Source organism: Lepisma saccharinum, chromosome 18 (assembly GCF_977018435.1).
Source record: "Lepisma saccharinum chromosome 18, izLepSacc3.1, whole genome shotgun sequence".
Classification (NCBI taxonomy): domain Eukaryota; kingdom Metazoa; phylum Arthropoda; class Insecta; order Zygentoma; family Lepismatidae; genus Lepisma; species Lepisma saccharinum.
The window spans coordinates 39,416,539-39,436,705 of record NC_139246.1 but is presented as its reverse complement, the minus strand read 5'-3'; the positions used below and the strand labels follow the sequence as shown (position 1 = coordinate 39,436,705).

General features: G+C 38.0%; 1 protein-coding gene across 1 annotated transcript in view; it reads left to right on the top strand.

The window, feature by feature from the left end:
- The first annotated feature begins 6,853 nt into the window (after positions 1–6,853).
- Positions 6,854–20,167, top strand: part of Pis (phosphatidylinositol synthase) — a 68,935-nt gene continuing 55,621 nt past the window's right edge. The window contains exons 1-2 of the mRNA XM_083140449.1: positions 6,854–6,983; positions 16,797–16,900. Coding sequence (XP_082996575.1) covers positions 16,849–16,900 — 52 coding nt within the window. The 5' untranslated portion in view covers positions 6,854–6,983; positions 16,797–16,848. The remainder of the gene's footprint in view (positions 6,984–16,796; positions 16,901–20,167) is intronic.

The window sequence follows — 20,167 nt, the reverse complement described above, 5'->3', positions numbered from 1 at the left end:
AACTAAAGAAAATTGTTGTTTCTGCAGGGAAGTCAATAACTCGTACATACTTTTTGCAATAGGATAAAATTATTGAGGAAACTGTCGTGTAAACCTGAGTGTTCTAAACGTAGTGTAATTTTAAAATTTGTGAACAATTACTATCGCAAAAATAATTGTAATTCCAGAAACTCTATCATTCTTGTAACAATAATTTCCTGCTGGTGAGATCCTATATACTGACGATGATCAACCTGTTAACGTATGGAGCCATTTATTGCTAGCACTTTTCCCGTGTCAGTGGAAAATCCATTGCTCGTTTTTGCACTGCAAGTTGTGTCTTACACAGCAATTAATGACATTTTGGTGTCTGTTACACCATGAATATCCACAGGATTTGTTCTGGGGGTGATGCAAACGAGGCACTTTTTACCAGTGGTGCAGCAAACGAGGCATGTTTCTCCCCAAAATAGCGATGCAGCTAAAAAGAACGTAGCTGTTAGCAGGAATATATTCATATATGTCAGTTAGTTATCTGGATATCTGAATTGTGCAGATACTGATTAAATAAATTAAGCAAATATCTATAATCTACAATCTAGATAATCTGTATCTCCATGTGATAGACTGTCTTTATGAACCTCCTGCAAAATTAAGGGTTATTGTCGATTTTTTCTGACGCTGTTGCCTCATTCAAAATTCACCTCAAAATGCTGAGAAAAAATGTAGCTGTAGCGAAAATTTCGCTACAACTACAGGAATTTTGTAGCTTCGCTACCGCTACAACTACATTTTTCAAAATGTAGTGTCGCTACAGCTACAGCTACAAATTTTGTAGCTAGCTACAAGTAGCTCGCTACTTCTGACCACTGGGTGTGTGTGTGTGTGTGTGTGTGTGTCTGTGTGTGTGTGTATTTGTTTTATTTATATATATATATATATATATATATATATACACATATATAATATAATATTATACATATCATTTAAATACATTACATAATCAATTCATCCTCCCCGTAACAAATCAACAGCCAAAATGATATAAATTGTCTCTGAAATGTGCACACACCTTTACCTCCGAACAATTGATTGATTTGATTTATTTTATTTTACTTTGCTTCCTGTGCCATTGCCGCCGAGGACCAACTCCCGGTAAAATTTTATATTGGGTGGGCAATTACCCCTCTGTGTCCCACTGCAGGTTCCCTAGGCCGTCTGGAAGAAATAATGCAAGAAAGATGTAAAAACTAATATCATCTTGAGTCTCCTTTTGTCCTGCTACTCTTAGCTTCGGCTAGCCTTGCTTTCTCTTACTTAAATGTTTGCCCCACCCCAGAATTTATTTCCGTCCACTGCACCCCCCTTTCAGTAGTTGCTCTGAACTTTCATCAGCTTGAAAATATAATATCGTTTAATAACGGCAATAACATTCCTCTACACTAAATTTCTAGGTGAAAGTATAATACAGGGGAATGGACATCTGAAAGGGAGACAAGGATGGCCACACTTCCCCTTTAGAAAACGAATGTCAGTCTAAAAGTATGTATTTCACATGTATAATTTTATTTCAGTTACAGTAATTTACATTAATTATTATAATGGGTATGCGAGAATACGATAATTTCAAATTCAAGTGTTGTTTTTTGAGGGAGCAACACTATTATCGGGGTAATATGCCCCATGGAAAAATACCTTGCTTGTCCCTCCATGGAAAAAATCTGGGGACCTCCATGATTAGGGGAGGCAATTTTTTTTAATATCTCATTTAGAATACTGACATGTTCATAATACCACTTTTGAGGTGCCCAACATAATCTTGCACTGCATGAAAACAATATTGTTAGAACAAAAAGACTAAAAAAATAACACTTGATTAAGTTCAGTTATTACATTTTTGTTATGAAGCCATACCGCAAATTTTGACATTTGGCATGATGGCATGTGCGGTAATTGCGCTGCAATACCAGGTCGAAGTGGGATTGGAAACACTGGCTCTGATGCAACACTCAACTCACTAGTTTCCTCCCCTATTTCTCCTAAAATAGACTCGTCCTAATTCCTAGTCACATTGTCAGTGCAGTCTGCAGTTAAAGTTACAATTATCCTGCGCTTGCTGCTGTACTCACTGCAACAGTGTCTGATTTAAGACATTCTAGAAACCCTGAAGCCAAAGGCCTGCTTTCAGCTATAAAGTCGTTGGATTTCATTGTATGTTTATCAGTATTTTCTGAATATCTTCCCTCCATAAATGTTTTATCCCAGTCCTTTCAGAAAGCTGATACCTCAGTAGATCAAAGTTCCACTGTAGCCAACGGAGTGATTACGGAGCTCGAGTCCCAGCAAAACGAAAACACTTGGGTCAGAAAATGGAATGGAATAAATGGTGTTGACAAAGAATTAGGTCTAAACATTTTTGAAGGCAGAGATGAGATGAAAGAAGGTACAAATCCAAAACGGCCTAGACTCATCAAACAAATTAGATGCTTATCTGGTTTGTTCTTCAGTTGGCTGGAGAACCAGAGAAGAGACATCTGCTGAAACACTTTCTGGAAGAAAAATACAAGTGTGATTTTTTTTTTATCCATTGCTGGATATTTCGATTGTCGAACTGAAAGAAGATTTAGTGGTGAAACATTGGAAGTTGCTGAAGTCAGTGAAAAATTTATTCCTCTGGAGGATGAAGGAGCTGCATGTTTCATTGATTCCTGGTACACGACAATGTTGGAAGGCAGAAATGATTATTTTAAGAAATGTAATGAAAAGTTCAGATTTGAGTTTGATAAGTGCGCCTTTGAAGAATGTTGTTCCAAAGATAGTGGACACAGTTTTGAGCAAACATACAAAAATTTTAGCATTCTTCTGAAAATTGCTCTTACCCTGCCATCAAATAGTGCCACTTGCGAAAGGAAATTTTCTGCTATGAAGCGAATCCACAACTGGTTGCGTTGCACAATGGGTCAAGAGAGGTTGAAGAATATAATGATCTTATACTCTGAATCAGATGTTGTTAAAAAAATTAACTTAGGCGATTTGATTGATGTATACAGTTTGAAGTAAGAAAAACGTAAAATGACTTTGTGTTGAGTCAACAGTTACTGTTGAGGCATCAAAAGAACTTTTCAATTTAATATTTATAAAATTTCTGAAGCTTACTATTGTACAGTAACTTTTTCAATAAAAAAATAATGAAATGCAAAATGCAATAATCGTATGGTTTTGCATCTTTTAAAACGGACAACCAATATACTAATTAATATTTGTTTACTTAAGCGAGGTAATTTACAGTGGCGTAGCATGGGCATTTCGGGTGGGAACGCCAAGTCCGAAGGAAAGGTCGGCCCTTTTTTGGTTAATAATTTACTTATGGAATTAGTCGCCACAGGTGTTGTTTATTTGCCTGAAGTCAGCTGGGTTTGCAATAAAGCATCATCATCCATGCAGTTTTTAGCTAGAAAATTAGATGCCTCACTATGCAACAAATGTTTTGAACTCTGGTGTTTTATACCTTTCGGCATGACACAAATCATTATAAAACCTACCTGAATCACAAGCCTCTGGACAACAGTAGACGTCATTGTTGTGAATGATCCAACTAATGATTGATTTGGTTTATTTTACTTCGCTTTTCTACCACTTTTGGTTAATCGCGAATATGAATATGAGTGATGATGATATTGATGAAGGGACATTCACAAAGAACACCCGTGCTCACCCCGGGATTCGAATCACGGGCCTCTGTCGTCTTGACGTGCTGTGCAAAACACTCTGACACGGAGGTGGGAGGATGATCCAACTATCGTACACTCTACTAACATAACAGTGCCGATTAGTAATTTAGACCACTGTTTATTACATCTTGAGAATGTTGATAAACATTTTAAAATAATTTTGTCCAGAGACCATTCGATGTTAAGAGTTTTCAAATGAATGCTAAACACTTCCATTGACACAATATTAAGCAGTTACATAATAACTAAAAAATAATAACCCGCAAAACTATTATTTTTTTTATTATTATTAAGTGGTAGAGCAGCCACAGGCTGAACTTCTACCACGAGGACTTCACCAACTTATTTGACAAAAATTGTTGATCTTTTAGTCTTTAATGCACATCGCTGTTCGTGCGATAAATTATACAATGGAGTGGCCATTAAGAAGTGCTATATTTCAGTTTGGTAAAGTTACGTCAGTCAATATTGCGTATTGTAGCAACACATAGCACGAGTGGCACGAGCGCGAAGAACCGGGTAGATATTCTACCGCTGTCCTCTGCTTCAGAAGGTAGGAAGGGTCACGTGAACCAATCACGTAGCCCTCTGCTCCATACGCGGGCATAAGAGAGAGCATTTGGGCGCGTGCTTTAGAGGTCCAAGCTTTCCCTCCAGAAAGGCAGCAAGGAATATAGGGTCCTGTACGCCGAACCTGCTCGGCGTCTGGCGCTAGAACGAGTGTTGTTAGTGGAGCGTTGCAAGCGGATCCCGAGAAATAGCTATTATAATGCCATGAAGGTCAGACATATATGAAATTAGTCAAGATTTACTTTATATTTACAGCATTTACGCATTTTTTAAATATTAAATCTGGGAACGCCGGGCGTACGGGCATACTATAACGCTACGCCACTGGTAATTTAACATTTTCAAATCTAAAACCCCTAAAATTCAGTGTTTTTTTTAAAAAAAATTCTGGTGGAAGGCCTCTGGATCCCTTATAAACTAGGGGATATTCAATAACCCTCAGGTGGTTAGCACATCGTGCTATAACGCCAAGGGTCCCGTGTTCAAATCGCACTTGGGCTTGGTTGTCTGTGAATGTCCAGTCATCAATTTCATCACTCATCCCCATCTTCGCAAATTAGCCAAGAGGCACAAAACTCGAAGTAAAATAAACTAAATCAATCAATGAATAACCATCAGGTACATCATATGCTGCTCCCAGAGTGTACCTCCCCCCCCCCCCAAACCAATAGCTCAAACTCCGCCCTTGCTAATTAGGGTTATCACGGTAATTGAAATATATAATACTGATTGAGAAAATTAATAAGCATCCTTTAATTATCCCAGATTCGGACCCAGTACCCTTGTTTTCAGCTGTGCACGTTGATCCCTGTAGACCATGGGGCAAGGCCCATGGGAGGACACCCCCTCCCCCACGAATTTTCATATTTACTAAAATGTACAATGGTAGAAGAAAATTTTAAAACCCTTTTGGAACCTAATGTTCATGTTCTGTCCTCCCCCTTCCCAAAGTTAGGACCAAGTTACACTGGTGACGAAACCTAGAGGGGGAATTATGTTGATTTCATGAAATGCATGAAGGATGAATTAATTCCCCTCGAAATATATTTCTAGATACGTGATTGCAAGCTTCGTCGTTGTGTGAACAGACTCATTCAGCAAGTTCGTATGGCTGTATGTACAATTCTCATTGCAAAAAAAAAAAACAAAAAAAAACAACAGAATCTATAATTTTTTTTCTTTTTAAAAAGGGCATCTAAAATAACATTGAAACAAGCGACTCTGTGTTTTGTAAGGATAGGAGCCACATCTTGCCGCGAGAAATTGACCGAATGCAATGGATGGGGGCGAAGCCAAGAATACGCAACGAGAAATGGGTGACCTTGATTTTCCAGCTGCAAGTGTGCAACTGTTTGACTCCAGCTTTTGGCAAATCGCAGCGTCTCGCCAACTGCAAGGAGCATTTCCCTCTCGTTTTCTTTGTAAATGGATGGCCCACTTTAGAGCTAAAATAGTAACCACGAAAGCTTTCCGTCCTCCTCAGAAGATTAAATACGCGCCGCGGTGGCTCAGTCGGTAACGCGTCTGACTACCATGCTAAAGGTCCCGGGTTCGATCCCCGGCCGGTTCGAATCCGGGAACTTTTCTAAAGTTGGAAGCGGCCCCGGCGCCCACCCAGCGTCGAATGACATCACCCCCACCCATGACCGGATCAAGAAAGTGTGGGGCGTTACCCCCACACCCCCTATACGCCTTCATGGCGGGGTGCTAAGCACAGGGGAGCACTTTACCTTATTTTTACCTTTTTTGGAGAACATGTTTATCTTACGTGCGATGGGTCATATCCAGATGATACGGTCTCTTTTATCGCAAACCACTGGAGCAGCCTTGTGTTCTGACAGCTGTTATGTTAAATGGCTAAGTTGTTAGTTTAGGCTAACTAGGTTTAGTTCTCTTATCAGAAATAATAAATTTTCACTGTATTTATGCTATAACCAAACCTAACAGACCTAATTTAACAGTGTGAAAGTTGCTCATCTGACGCAAGGTTGCTCCAGTGCTGTGCGATAAGGGACAACCAGATGGTACAAACCATAGGTACAAACCCAAGGAGAAACTGTGAAATTATCCATCACCATTTTCATTCAATATGTTTACCACAATGTGATGATACTCAATTTATAATTGGAATAATAACGTCAATAAGCAGAGGACAGCATATGCTTCCAATGTACATAATTCTGTTATTTATAAGTACACAGGATGCAGAATAAGAAAGAATGAAAATAGCCATTGACAATATCGCCTACTGTTATCTTTGCCGTTTGTATTTACAGGGTCTCCCTTATTTCACTTCACGTTTGCAACCTTGTGTTCTGACGTCAGAGGAGGAATGCGCACGAAGTTAAGTCAGGCCTGTTAGATTAGGTTCCATTAGCATAAATACAATTAAAAATTAGTATTTAGGCTAAGACAACTAAACCTAGCTAGCCTAACCTAACAACGTAGGCATTTAGCCTAAAATAAGATCATTATCCCGTGACGTCGGAACACTACTGTTGCGCAAGTGTTGTGCGATAAGTGAGCCATTTATACATAAAATTCGTCTGCTATCCTTGTTCACGCAGTTATGTAAGGAAGTTAAGTGAAATAAGTTGCTATTCCCAAACTAATTATTGGGATTGCTGTTGGGCAGTGAAATAAATGGTGGCATGAGTAGTGTATGCCATTAAATACTAAAGAAGATAAAGCTCTAGTGATTACGTAAGTTAAGAAGTTGTTATGATTGTAAGGTTTCCAAGAATTAATCCAATTTAAACCCACCTATCTCTGTTGTGAGCTTCATTGCAACATGTAGTGCCTGATTTCCAGTGAGTGTTGAATGATTAGAAGTAAGAAGTTTACACCTAAACGTAATTCTACCTACTGTATATAAATTTACGAAGTTAGTGTTTTAGAATAGTTTTAGTCTTTGGGAAGGCTGTAAATCAAGTTCATTTTGTTTTATTGAAATATCATCATGCTACGAATACAATTTTAACAAGTAAACAACGGAAAACCCCTCTCGGTGGGTTGCAACACTGCTCATTTTTATCACTTGTCGCTAACTTCAGGAACATAAGTATTAAAGGTTCTGATGTCCCGGTCATTGTTTGACATTTGGATATTACTTGTGTAAGGTTTAGTATATTACGGTAACAGTATGGTATAGTAAAAACACATTTTTTCAAATTTACAGGAGAAACTACGGTAAGAATGTACAATATAGAGAAAGTCTCCAATTTCGTTAATTTTCGGTATACTAACTAATTTTGGCCTCCTAATCACGAATCTGTTGTAAAAAACCGGAGGTCACGTCTGGAAATTGTACATTTTGATGAAAAATTGTTCGTTAGCGCCAAAAACCATCCACGGGTAGCCCCACAAACCATCCACGGGTAGCCCCACGAACCATTCACATGAGGTTAGGTTAGGCATGTTAGGTTAGGTTCCATTAGCACTCATTTCACCCATAAATTCATCGAAAAAATAGGGATCGTACTAGAATTGAACATCATAAATCATTTTCTTGTAAAACAATGGTGTGGTTGGACACAATGACAGGAGATTAAATTTTTGTTCGTAAAACTATGCATGATAATTTTATAAACAACTCCAGTAATAAGTCAAAAGCAATGTGGGATATTGTAAAAAAAGAGAGTAATTCCATACATGTGACCAGAAAAGATTTTAATAACCAACTTAGCTTGTCTGAACTCAACAATTTTTTTATTAATAAAGTTGAAGAAATCCTGAACAAAGTTTCATCTTGCCCAAGTAAAAATGATTCAAGTTTTTATTTAAATGGATTATTAAAACCTACAACTACTTTTAATTTTCATCTTGTTGAAGTAAAAGACATTGAAAGAGCAATCATTAAAATGAGTAGTAGTAGATGTGAGGATATTTATAACTTAAGCTCTATCATATTGAAATATGGAGTAAATTTTATAAAGGAACCTTTAACTCATGTTATAAATTCATGTATTATTGGGTGTGTTTTCCCTGAAGATTTCAAGCTTGTAAAAGTGATACCCATATTTAAAAAGGGTAATAAGTCTTTTCCTGATAGTTACAGACCTATTTCGTTGGTTCCAGTCATATCAAAAGTTTTTGAGATTGTCCTAAATAATCAGATTGTTGATTATTTTGAACAAAATAAGTTATTTAGTAACTCTCAATTTGGCTATAGAACTGGGCTAGGTACAGTTAAGGCTGCTGTCTCATTCTTGAAAAATTGTATATTAGGGTTAGACAGTAAGAAAGTTGTTAATGTGAAACTATATGATTTGTCCAAAGCATTCGATACTGTATCTCACTCTCTTCTGCTAAAAAAGTTAAGATTTTATGGTTTTGAGGATGGAGCGCTGTCACTTTTGCAATCATATTTAAGTGGGAGATCTCAGAGAGTAGTTTTTGAAGAAATGGAGTCAAACTTGTTACCTGTTAAACATGGAGTACCTCAAGGATCTATTCTGGGTCCTATTCTTTTTATTATTTACATAAATGATCTGCCATATAACATTTCAACACCCTTGGTCAGTAGTTACCTATTTGCTGATGATATCAATATCTGTTTGAACTCTGATTCTAATAATCTCTTAAGGTCCTCATTAAAATCTACTTCCGATATTGTACAGGACTGGTGTACTGCTAACTTGCTTTGTATAAACACTGATAAGATCCAAAACCTGGAACTTACATATAATAGTAATAATCATAATACAGGGCATGAAAAGAATTCTGTCACCTTTTTGGGATTCTTAATAGATCATCATTTGGAATGGGAGGATCATATCAGTAGAGTTGAATCCAGAGTTAGCAAAGGGGTTTATTTAATACGTAGGTTAAGATTGTGTGTAAGCTTGAAGGTTCTGAAAATTGTTTATTATGCACAGATACACAGTCACTTAAGCTATGGTACCTTACTTTGGGGTCATCAGCCTTCAATAAAAAGGTTATTAAAAATGCAAAAAACATGTGTAAGATTAATGTGTGGTCTTCCAAGCCGTGGCCACTGTAAGTTAAGTTTTGTTAGACTAGGTATTATGACAGCTCCTGCTATATTTATATTCCAATGCCTACTCTATATAAAAGAGAACATTCACAGTTATGAGGAGTTAGGGTGTTCACATGCCTATCAAACCAGAAATAGGGATTGTTTAGGATTGTTTAGATGTAATTACAAGAAGACACAAAAAACCTTCTACTACATGTCAGTTAAGTTTCACAATGCTCTCCCTCTGTCTTTAAGGCAACTGCCCTTTTTAGAATTCAAAAGAAAAGTACAAAAAATATTAACCGAAAACTGTATATATAGAGTAGAAGAATTCTTTGAAATTAATTGTATTAGGTAAAATAGTTATGATTGGAAAACAATAATGTTAGCTACTAAATTTATGTAAGTGGTGTTACTTTTCTAAAATGCTTTTTGGATGTTTTTTTTTTTTTTTGTAAGATCTATAGATACTTTATATGTATATTTCTGACGATTGTAATACATGTGATGTTCTCACATGTTTCTACAATAAAAATTATTATTATTATTATTATTATACACCTATATATAAAAAAAAGGTACTTGTTTACTATCCTTCGGACACATTTATTTATTTTTACAGAAGAAACTACTTACCGTAATAAGTTCCTGTAGCATTGTCGAACATCGGGAAGGTGTTTTGTGTGATGTGGGAATGTTTCATAGCTGAAATTCATGTTGTTCTTTGAAAATTAATTCTCCGACGGAGAATAGCTAGCCCCACGAACCATTGGCACGTGGATAGGTTAGTTCTGTTAGGTTAGGAAACATAGTTAAAATTTGGTGTCGTGTTAGTATCAGGATCTAGAAATTGGAAATAATTGCGAACCATTGGCGCGTGGTTAGGTTAGTTCTGTTAGGTTAGGAAACATAGTTCAAATTTCATCAAAACAATGTTGATACACCTTCAGGAATGTTCCACGAAGCAGATACGTAAGTATGAATGTCAAAAATTGACGAAACGAAAAAATTAGAGGTGTCCGAAGGATAGTAAATTTTTACCAAAAAAAATTCAATTGGCTTTTTTTCAAATTTTCAGACGTGACCCCTGGTTTTTTTTCAACAGATTCGTGATTAGGAGGTCAAAATTAGTTAGTATACCGAAAATTAACAAAATTTGAGACTTTCTCTATATTGTAAATTCGCTCCGAATCTACTTACTGGAACAGTTCTTTTCCACCACTGTTCATCCTATATACTTCATTTCTAATTATTTTCTAATATCATTCAAGAAATCTATCATTTCTTCATATTTCTAGATCTTTCCAGCATTTCTCTGATTTCGCAGCAGCTTCTTGCCAGTATTGCTGTAAGATTCCCCCTCACAGACCCTAATTCGCCACACATGGCCCGTGACGGATTCGCCCCGAGTCTAGCCTCGCATCGCAGCCATCTTTACTTCTGAAATCCCTATGTCTTTACACTAAACGTTCTTGCGAATATCTTAAATCTGGCAACTATCGGCTAACCCAGATCTCTCTTCTATTCATCTTTCCACTAATGGCCCAGAGGCAGCCACTGCTATTGTCGACTGTGTGTCTCTCTCCAACCATTCTGGCGACACAAGTCATAAAACTCATTGTCTCACAATAACCCCTTTTATACGTCCCGATCATCTGGTCTCATTCCTCCTGTACTGGTTGCAAACTCCAAAGATGTGTCACTAGAATTATAGTAAAATAATAATATGGTTGGATACTTTGCTTTGGTGTGGCGGGAATATATTGCCTGGAGTCATAGGAGGTTTGACATCACTGCAAACTGTCCTTTGCTGCGTGTAACTTTTCCCTCCAAATTTCCACCAATAGAATTCAAAAAGTCAACTCAATTTCGGCATAACCATAACATTCTAAATTTTGTGGAAACAGTTTTGGCTTGAGTACGGTGAAGGACGGAGGTGTCGAATACCATCGAGATCCGTCGGTGACCACTAAGCAGTACCGAGCGTAAGAGATATTATTGTGGACAGCGTTAAGATACCTAAGTGTGTGAGGTGACAAAAACAAGTTGACGTCCAAGTTGCTATGCTTATTTTCAGTACAAGTTTATTGTGCGGACAGTGTTATAAAATACATAAGTGTGAGCAAGGAACTAAATGCACCAATGGATCGGTTTGACCAATGCAGAACCGGTGTTTTGATAAAGGACCACAGGATGCAAGAATAGGAGCTTCACCACGGCAGTGTCGTCCAGGAACCCATGGAAGGGGTAAGAAAACGAAATTAAACAACAGTGGGCCAGCCCAGGTGATTCAGTAATCATCCCCTCTCGAAAATGTCAATCACAAACAACTAGAACTTGTGTATCTAAAAACTTTCTTCTTTACTTATCTTAATCAGCATTAAACTCAAGTAAAATTGTTTCCAATCTTTCTTTTTTTTTTGTTTTAAGTAATTATCTTTATTTGCAATGAAAACCTTCAGTGGTGTCCCACCCCTACCGACTAGCTAGCTGGAGGCGGACTGTGGTGATTGTTTCATTGGTATTTGGTTGTATCTACCCGAGGATTAGTTCTTACTCCTGAAGGTAGCAGCACCCTAATATCCGTGCATCACCGGCAGTGACCACTGTCCGCCGATGCAATGGAAGAGACTATTGCATCCAAGGATGTTGAATTGTACCATCGCATTACGAAACTGGGTACTACTTTACTATACCGGAGATAGCTGTCAATGATTTATTTCGCAATTTTTTTATATTACTAACATACTATTCTGCATTTCGGAACATTTCTTTATGCGAAATAATGAATTTCTAATGAAAATAATATATATTTCTTATATTAACGAGTACTTACTGTTGTTTCTTATTTCCAACAAACCATCCTTGGGTAGCCCAAAAAACCATTGACACTAGCCCAAAAATTCACGATAGCCCCACGAACCATCACGGGGACGAGGTATGCCTACTAGGTTAGGTTAGGCCTGTTAGGTTAGGTTCCATTAGCATTCCTTTCGTTCAATTTAGCATATACGGACAATACGAGAGCGTATTGTGCTCTCGTTCAGAAAGCAAATGGCGGTAGCAGCAATAGTGTGTCGGAAATAGATTTTCGTAAAAAACTACATGCATTCGCATTAAAATGGATCAAAACTACATTCCCGAACATCAACAACGCTACAGAAAATGATTTGCGTAAGTACTTTCTCCTGTAAATTTGAAGAAATCCGTATCCGGTATAGTAAAGTGTTACCCGAAACTAAGTTTCTGTAGACTTTTGGAAGCTCGTAGAAGTGTTTTCTCCCTTCGATCAACTTATTCGGCCTGTAAATAATGTATTTTTCGACATAAATGTATCTCCGATGCACGATATCTCTTGCCACCATTACCATCGACTACGTGAATCAAATGTTCCTTGCGTTCGATTATGTAACCCCCTGTTAGTGTAATGTGGTTACAAAGACACTCCACATTGCTGACTTTTCTGTGAAATGTAATCTTTATGTCCCACTTCTTTATTGTTCAGTATAAATGGAGCACATTTTCAAAAAATGTTATTTATGTTGGGGAAAAAGAACAAAATTTACCTTAAGTAAGTTAGTTCATGTGTACTGACTCAAATGAAACATTGCATACAAGTACAGAAAGGAAATAAAGGACTGAAAATGTCTACTCCTCCTCCCCCCTCCCAATCTACAGATTTTGGAGTTTTACGGTGCCTTAAAGTCTTTTCAACATGAGGTAACCACAAATAACAGAGATATTTAGCCCTGAAATGTGACCACGGTATGTCAAAATTTCTCACATCACTGACAATTTTCACACTTTTTTAAAAAAGCAATTTGTTATACGTGCACATAAACACTTGAGAAATCGAAGAATAATCTATAATTACTATCACCATGAAACCTAACAATTATGGAACTGGCTCCCGTGGCGGAGTGGTTAACGCATTGTGCTGCAATGCCAGGGGTCCCGGGTTTGAATACCAGCCTAAGCATGGATGTTTGTGAGTGTCCATTCATCATATCATCACTCATCCCCATCTTCACAAAATGGCAAAAAGTGGCACATAAAGCAAGTCAATCAATCTAACAAGAATGGAAAATCACCACTTGTTTTGAAGCAAATTTCATCACACATGCACAAGAAAAGCACATGCAAATTAAAAGGAAAAAACTAAAATTACTATCACCATCAAACGTAACACTCCTAACCTAATTAGAAGTCAAAATTATATTATGTACATACCTTAAAAATATGCACATTGTGCTCTTTTGTTGCACCTCTACGATAAGTGCACTGCAGCTGCACCTCTATGATGTTAAGGACAACACCAGCAGATAACATGGGTTGCTGACATCAAACATAAAATCGCTAATTACTCACTAATAATGCAACTCTGCAAGCTAAAAATCAACAATAAACGTTCATATGAAACTCAATCTGCCCGAAACACTTTTTTTAATTTTCTCACAGGTGTACAGAGTGTCAACAGAACCCAGTTTTTTTCACTGATGGAGTCAACACTTTTCTTCAATGTTCTCATGATCACCATTCCACAATGAGAAAGGAAGGGTTGTTAATTGTCCATGAACCCATGAGTTCTATTGGGTTCCGCTGCAGGACCGGAACCTTTTTTCTCGCACAATTTAAATTTGGTCCAAGTTACGTATTGTTTCATTGAAAAAAGGCCCGTGGACCATATTTAAATTGATCTGGACATAAAGGTTCCTGGACCATATTTAATTTAATCTGGAAAAAAGTTCCTGGACCATATTTAAATTGATCCTGAAAAAAGGTTCCTGGACAGAGTTAAAATACTTTAAACATAAAAAGGTTCTTTACAGTCTAGAACCCATATACACTTCCAGACAGGAATTGACTGTATTTACAATTCCTAGACTTTTAACAACCCTGGGATTGTTAATGATCCAGGAACCCATAGATTCTAATGGGTTTCGTAACGGGACCGGAACCTTTTTGTCTCGCACAATTTATATTTAGCCCAAGTTGCGTATTGTATCATTTCAACATGGAACTTGGATCTTATGTAAACTGATCCGGAAAAAAGGTTCCTGGACCGTATTTAAATTGATCCAGAAAAAAGGTTCCGTGATATGCGTATAACCATATTTAAATTCATCTGGAAAGAAGTTCGTGGACAGTATTTAAATTTATCCGGAAGAAAGGTTCCTGGACCAAATTGAAATTACGAGGGTGAATCAAATATGAACGATCCTTGTGCGGAAAAACAAAATTTATTGAAGGAAACAGAGACTTTGCCACATCCTATTTTTCTACTTAGTCTCCGCCCTTAGTGATACATTTTTCCCAATGTTGTGGTAGGTTCTTGATGCCGTTCTCGTAGAATGAAGCTGGGCGGGTAGCCAACCAAAGGTTTCCACCTGATCGTTGGTCGCAAATCGCTCACCCCCAAGTGCTTCTTTGAGGGGTCCGAACAGATGAAAATCACATGGTGAAAGGTCTGGGCTGTACGGTGGATGCGGAAGCGGTTCCCAGTGCATTTCTACCAGTTTCTGCCGCGTAACACCTGCAGTATGGGGTCTGGCATTGTCGTGGAGGAACAAGACCTGGCGGATGGGACAGCCTCGTCGTTTGCATCGAGACTGCACCTTAACTTGATCCAGCAGGCCACAGTAGTAGGGTGCGTTGATGGTCCAACGTTCGTGTAAGAAATCCACCAGTAGGATCCCTCTCCAGTCCCAACACACCGTGGCCAACACCTTCCCCGCAGACAACCGAACTTTGGCCTTCATGGGGTTTCCTTCACCTTTCCTCCTCCACTCCATGCTGGCACGCTTGGATGCACCCATGTCTCGTCACAGGTAACGATGCGATGCAAAAATGCTTCCCCTTCCACGTCAAAACGAGTGTGAAGCTGGTGAGCAATGCGAACTCGGTCATCTTTTTGAGCAACATTCAGCAGCTTGGGAACCCACCGAGCTGTGATTTTGCGGAAGCCCAAGTGCTTTGTGATGACTGATAGTATACTTCCATAACTCACACCAAGTTCTGCCGCAATTTGCTTCACAGTGACTCGACGATCCTGTTCGACAAGCTCACGTACACGAGCCATGTTTTCATTCGTCACACTGGTGCAAGGACGACGGGGGTGTACTTCATTTGCAACACGTTCACGGCCTTGCTGGAATTCCTTACACCACACCTTCACTCTTGCCCACGAGAGGGTACCATTCCCAAACTGGGCCTGCAGTCTCCGGTAAATTTCGGCCAGTTTGACGTTTTCCTGGGTGAGGAACTTGATGATTATGCATTGCGCAACAGACACTGGCACACTCTGCTCACTCATCGTGAGAGCTACTAAACGAAGCATGCGACACGCCGGCTGTTCTGGTTCCTGACTCACGACAGCCCCTCCTACCGGCCGCACATGCCCAATCACACCCTGCTACCCATTCCAACACTTGGCCAATCAAGGCTCGTTCATATTTGATTCACCCTCGTACAAGTACTTACTTACAGATAAAAAGGTTCTTTACAGTCCAGAATCCATTTACACTTGCTAATTTTCTCTCCTGGACCAGAATTGAATGTATTTAAAATTTCTGGACCTTTAATAACCCTGGAGAAAGGTGCTAATTTTCTCTCCTGGACCAGAATTGAATGTATTTAAAATTTCTGGACCTTTAATAACCCTGGAGAAAGGTATCCTTGTCATGAAATATAATCATTTCAGTCCCATTTTCTTGGCTTCCCACAGAATTTTTCGAAGGAGCTTCAAAAATTAAAATATGGTTCTGTAAGCAGTTTCAAGCAATTAACCTTTCCCAATCTTACTTGTAATTATCAGTCTATAATAGCTACCTGCCTGCTCATTGCACCACTATCACCCTTCCTTTAACCCCCCCCCCCTATGCTTGCCTTTAGGTACTCATTTATCAGAAGCTCTGGATTAGCCCAAGAGCCACTTTATGCAGACACATTGTCAGAAAAATTCCCACCTCAATCACCCACCCTAAGGAAAACCTGTCTCTTGCCAATCAAGTGCTCTGTTGACTGGGCTACTGAGGCTCTAATCCTTATAATAATTAGTGCTAATTACTGTGACTAAAATGAAATTACATGTGTGAAATAGGTAATGTTTGGATTATTGTGATTTTAAACTGAGGAATCATGACTTCCCCTTGCCCCCACCTCCCTCCTTTTTCTGTGCATGTGCATAAGGTGTACTTGAAACATATATATTCATGGACGTCCGGAAGTAGGGGCCACGTCTCTCCCCTGGAAAATGAATGTGTAACTAAAAATTATATGTTTCACACATAATTTCATTTCATTTACAGAAATTTTGTTAAGTATTATAAGGGCGTTGAAGGAACATGATAATTTCAGACTGATGTTGTGTTTTTTAAGTGGACATCACTATTTTGGTGTAAAAATATGCCTCCCTTGCACCCCCTTGGAAGAAATCCTGCAGACGTCCTATTTCATGATGATTGTGTTTTGAGAGAAATATGATTTTATGCTATTATATTATTGTAGGTTATCTGAATGTAATGTATATTATTTTACAGAGGTAAAAGAAGTTTTTCATTTGAAGAAAGAAGTCATCAGTAAGACGACTCGATGACTCAAACAAGTGAAGAAAACATATTCATTTTCGTCCCAAACATTATAGGTAAGAATCCTGCATTTCTAGTACTGCAAATGAACATCTACCACATGCCTGGGTAACTTGTCTTGGTTGTGAAAGAGTTCTCTGTTGATTGATTTGGTTTGCCGACCTCGTGGCAGTGTGGTTAACACAGCATGCTACGAAGCCAGAGGTCCCAGGTTTGAATTCCGGCTTGGGCATGGGTGTTCTTTGTGAGTGTCCCATCATCAAACTCATGCTCATCGTAGCAATTAGCCAAAAAGTGGCAGTAAAGTGATGCTAAATAACAAATATCAAAGATTGATTTGGTTTATTTTACTTTGCTTTTCTACCACTTTTGGCTATTTGCCAAAATTGTAGTGCACTGTGCTAACCACTCCACCACAGAGGTTGGTATATGCATTCATGGAACTCTGAACTAGAGTTACCAGATTGCCATAAGGGAAAAGTAGGACGTAATGTCCCAAAATGTAGGATAGGACTTTAAGTCATAAAAAGGACACAAAACATTCACAATAAATAATACCCATTTCTAGAACACATTATAAAGTATTTAAAATTGGTACTTTTCAGTTTTTTTCTTGTATGTATGCATTGCTTGCATTATAGAATTATTTTCCTGTAGTTTACGGTTATTACAAGCATAAGAAAACAGTTTTTCTTTGTGACGTTTCAGGAGAACACATGCTCCTTTCATCAGACATTTATTTTCATTTTGACTAAAGATACAGTTATAACAATAGTTAGTAATGGTAACATAGATCCAGTATGGAGTTTTCTTTTTCACAAATGGAGTAAGCCACCATCTTTAAAATTTAATTTAACAGAAAACATCAAGACACTTTGTGAAAACAATGAATAATTTGAATTACCTGATGATATTTGGGATTCATAATTTAAAAAAAAAGATCTGAAATAAAAATAAAACAGACTGCTTTTTTCACAGTTAAGTTGCTATATTACAATGTAACATTGACAACATCCATTATATAACGGATTCTTTTTGTTTAAAAAATTACTAACCATTGTTATAACTGTATCTTTAGTCAAAATGAAAATAAATGTCTGATGAAAGGAGCGTGTGTTCTCCTGAAACGTCACAAAGAAAAACTGTTTTCTTATGCTTGTAATAACCGTAAACTACAGGAAAATAATGGTGCTTTTCAGTTTCAAGAAAATATGATTTATTAATGAATTCTTAAATACAATACTAAATTTTGCTAATTTTCCTCAAAATTTCAGGTTTAGTCTAAATATATTTATGAGAGACTGGACAGTCAAACTCTCTGAAATTATAGGACCAGTACCAAATTTTTTAGACACTTTATGAAAAATATTTCTGTCATGAGCAGGGTAAGCATTTTGCAAGGATTTTTCGAACCTGGTTGGGTTTTTACGAGTTTTTTTTTTTTCAGACAAAACCCAGGCAAAACTGGGTTTTATTAGTTGTTTTTTTCAGTTTGTTTATAAATATATATATTTTAAAAATAAAAATGCTTTTTTCCTGGTAGTAATGTATTGGAACATTCAGTATGTATTGTTTTAGTTCACTGAATGAAAAACTCTTTAATGTTTTCTGTCAACTGTTAGGAATTCGTAATGAAGGTCTCACACCTTTCAAATGATCAAACTAAAAATATACATAACCCATAGTGCAACAGCCCCTTGAAGGCCCAGGCCTACCTATAGGCTGCATTCCTACCTGATTCTACTCCGAGGTGGGAGATCATCCAACTAGTTACGGGGGGGGGGGGGATGTGTGGTCAGCACGATGAACCCCCAGTTGTTGTAGGTTTTCATGACCAGGTTACGCTACTCATTTGTAGATCCCCAATTTCTTCACCTTGGTGGGTGGCCACCAGTCCCATAGGCAGGCCGAAATCTCTGGAGAAAAGTTGTTACACTTCCCCCAGGAGAATTGAACCTGCGTGCATCCCGTAACCAGAGCACAAAGGATGACGCCTTAGACCGCACAGTCATGGTACAGGACAAATGATTGAACTAAATAATCTAAAATATTTGACCAACAGTTTGATTCTACTCTTCCTTTGATTTGATTTGATTTAGTTTATTTTACTTCGCGTTTTGTGCCTCTTGGCTAATTTGCGAAGATGGGGATGAGTGATGAAATGGATGAATGGACATTCACAAAGAACCAAGCCCGACCGGGATTCGAACCCGGGACCTTTGGCATCGCAGCGCGATGTGCTAACCACTCGGCCACAGGGTCGGGCAATCCTACTCTTCCTGGATGGTGTAATAGTTAATAGATTTGTGATCAGTTTCCAGGGTTGCATTGCAATACTATACAATACTATACTATATTTAAGAGCTGCTGTAGTCTAGTCGGTAGGACACCTGACTGCCATGTGGGAGACCCAGGTTTGATACCCGGGCTGGATGATCTAATGTCGGAATTTCTCCGGTCTTGTCCTCGCATAAAGCAGCTCTGGGGCTCAAACCCAGCCTCAAATCAATGGGTACCTGGGATGGTTCTGGTTACATCACCTCCAAAATTGCCGAGATCGACAATGCATGTGGCCCTAGTCCCACATCCCCTGAATATGCCTTCATGGCACAATGCTCTATGCACAGGGAACTTTAGCTTTATGCTATGCAACACAAGATAGCTGCACACAGACTTCTGCTTCAATACAGTTTGTTCACAGTATATCACAGTTGTCTTTTACCATTATCTTTTTGTATGTTTCAAGCTTAAATATCTCCTCCATGTATTAACCATGCCAAATTTATACGTCTGACATATTTAATTGTCTTGGCTGATTTTTGTCTAAATGGAATACCGTATCCATCCTCTAAGATATCTGGCTGCTGTGAAAATAGAAGTTCCCATGATGAAAACATTCCTTACAATCCCAAAATGCATTCTAGACAGTTTTGGAAGAAGAGAGCATGGTATAGATCATGCAACATGAGGAAAATCAGTTTTTCATTCACCATCTTGAAGCACATTGTTTGATATTTCACTCAAATGTAATACCTAGAGGCACATGTGTATTTTTGGTAAATAAAAAAGCAAAATTTTGGGTTCAAAAGTGATAAATAAAATAAAATTTAGGTGTTATAGTGGTGGAAAATCTGATCTGATCAAAAGTGGTAAATAAAATTACATTTTGGCTGTAAAATTGTGAATGTAATCCTAAATTTGATTAAAAAACCGCACCTACCCTTGTGCTATTAGAAGAAACATATCTCTTCTAATAGGACATTTATATAGTTACCAGAGTATTAAGTTTATTCCTGTATAAAGGGGTCAATTTTTGTTTCTCA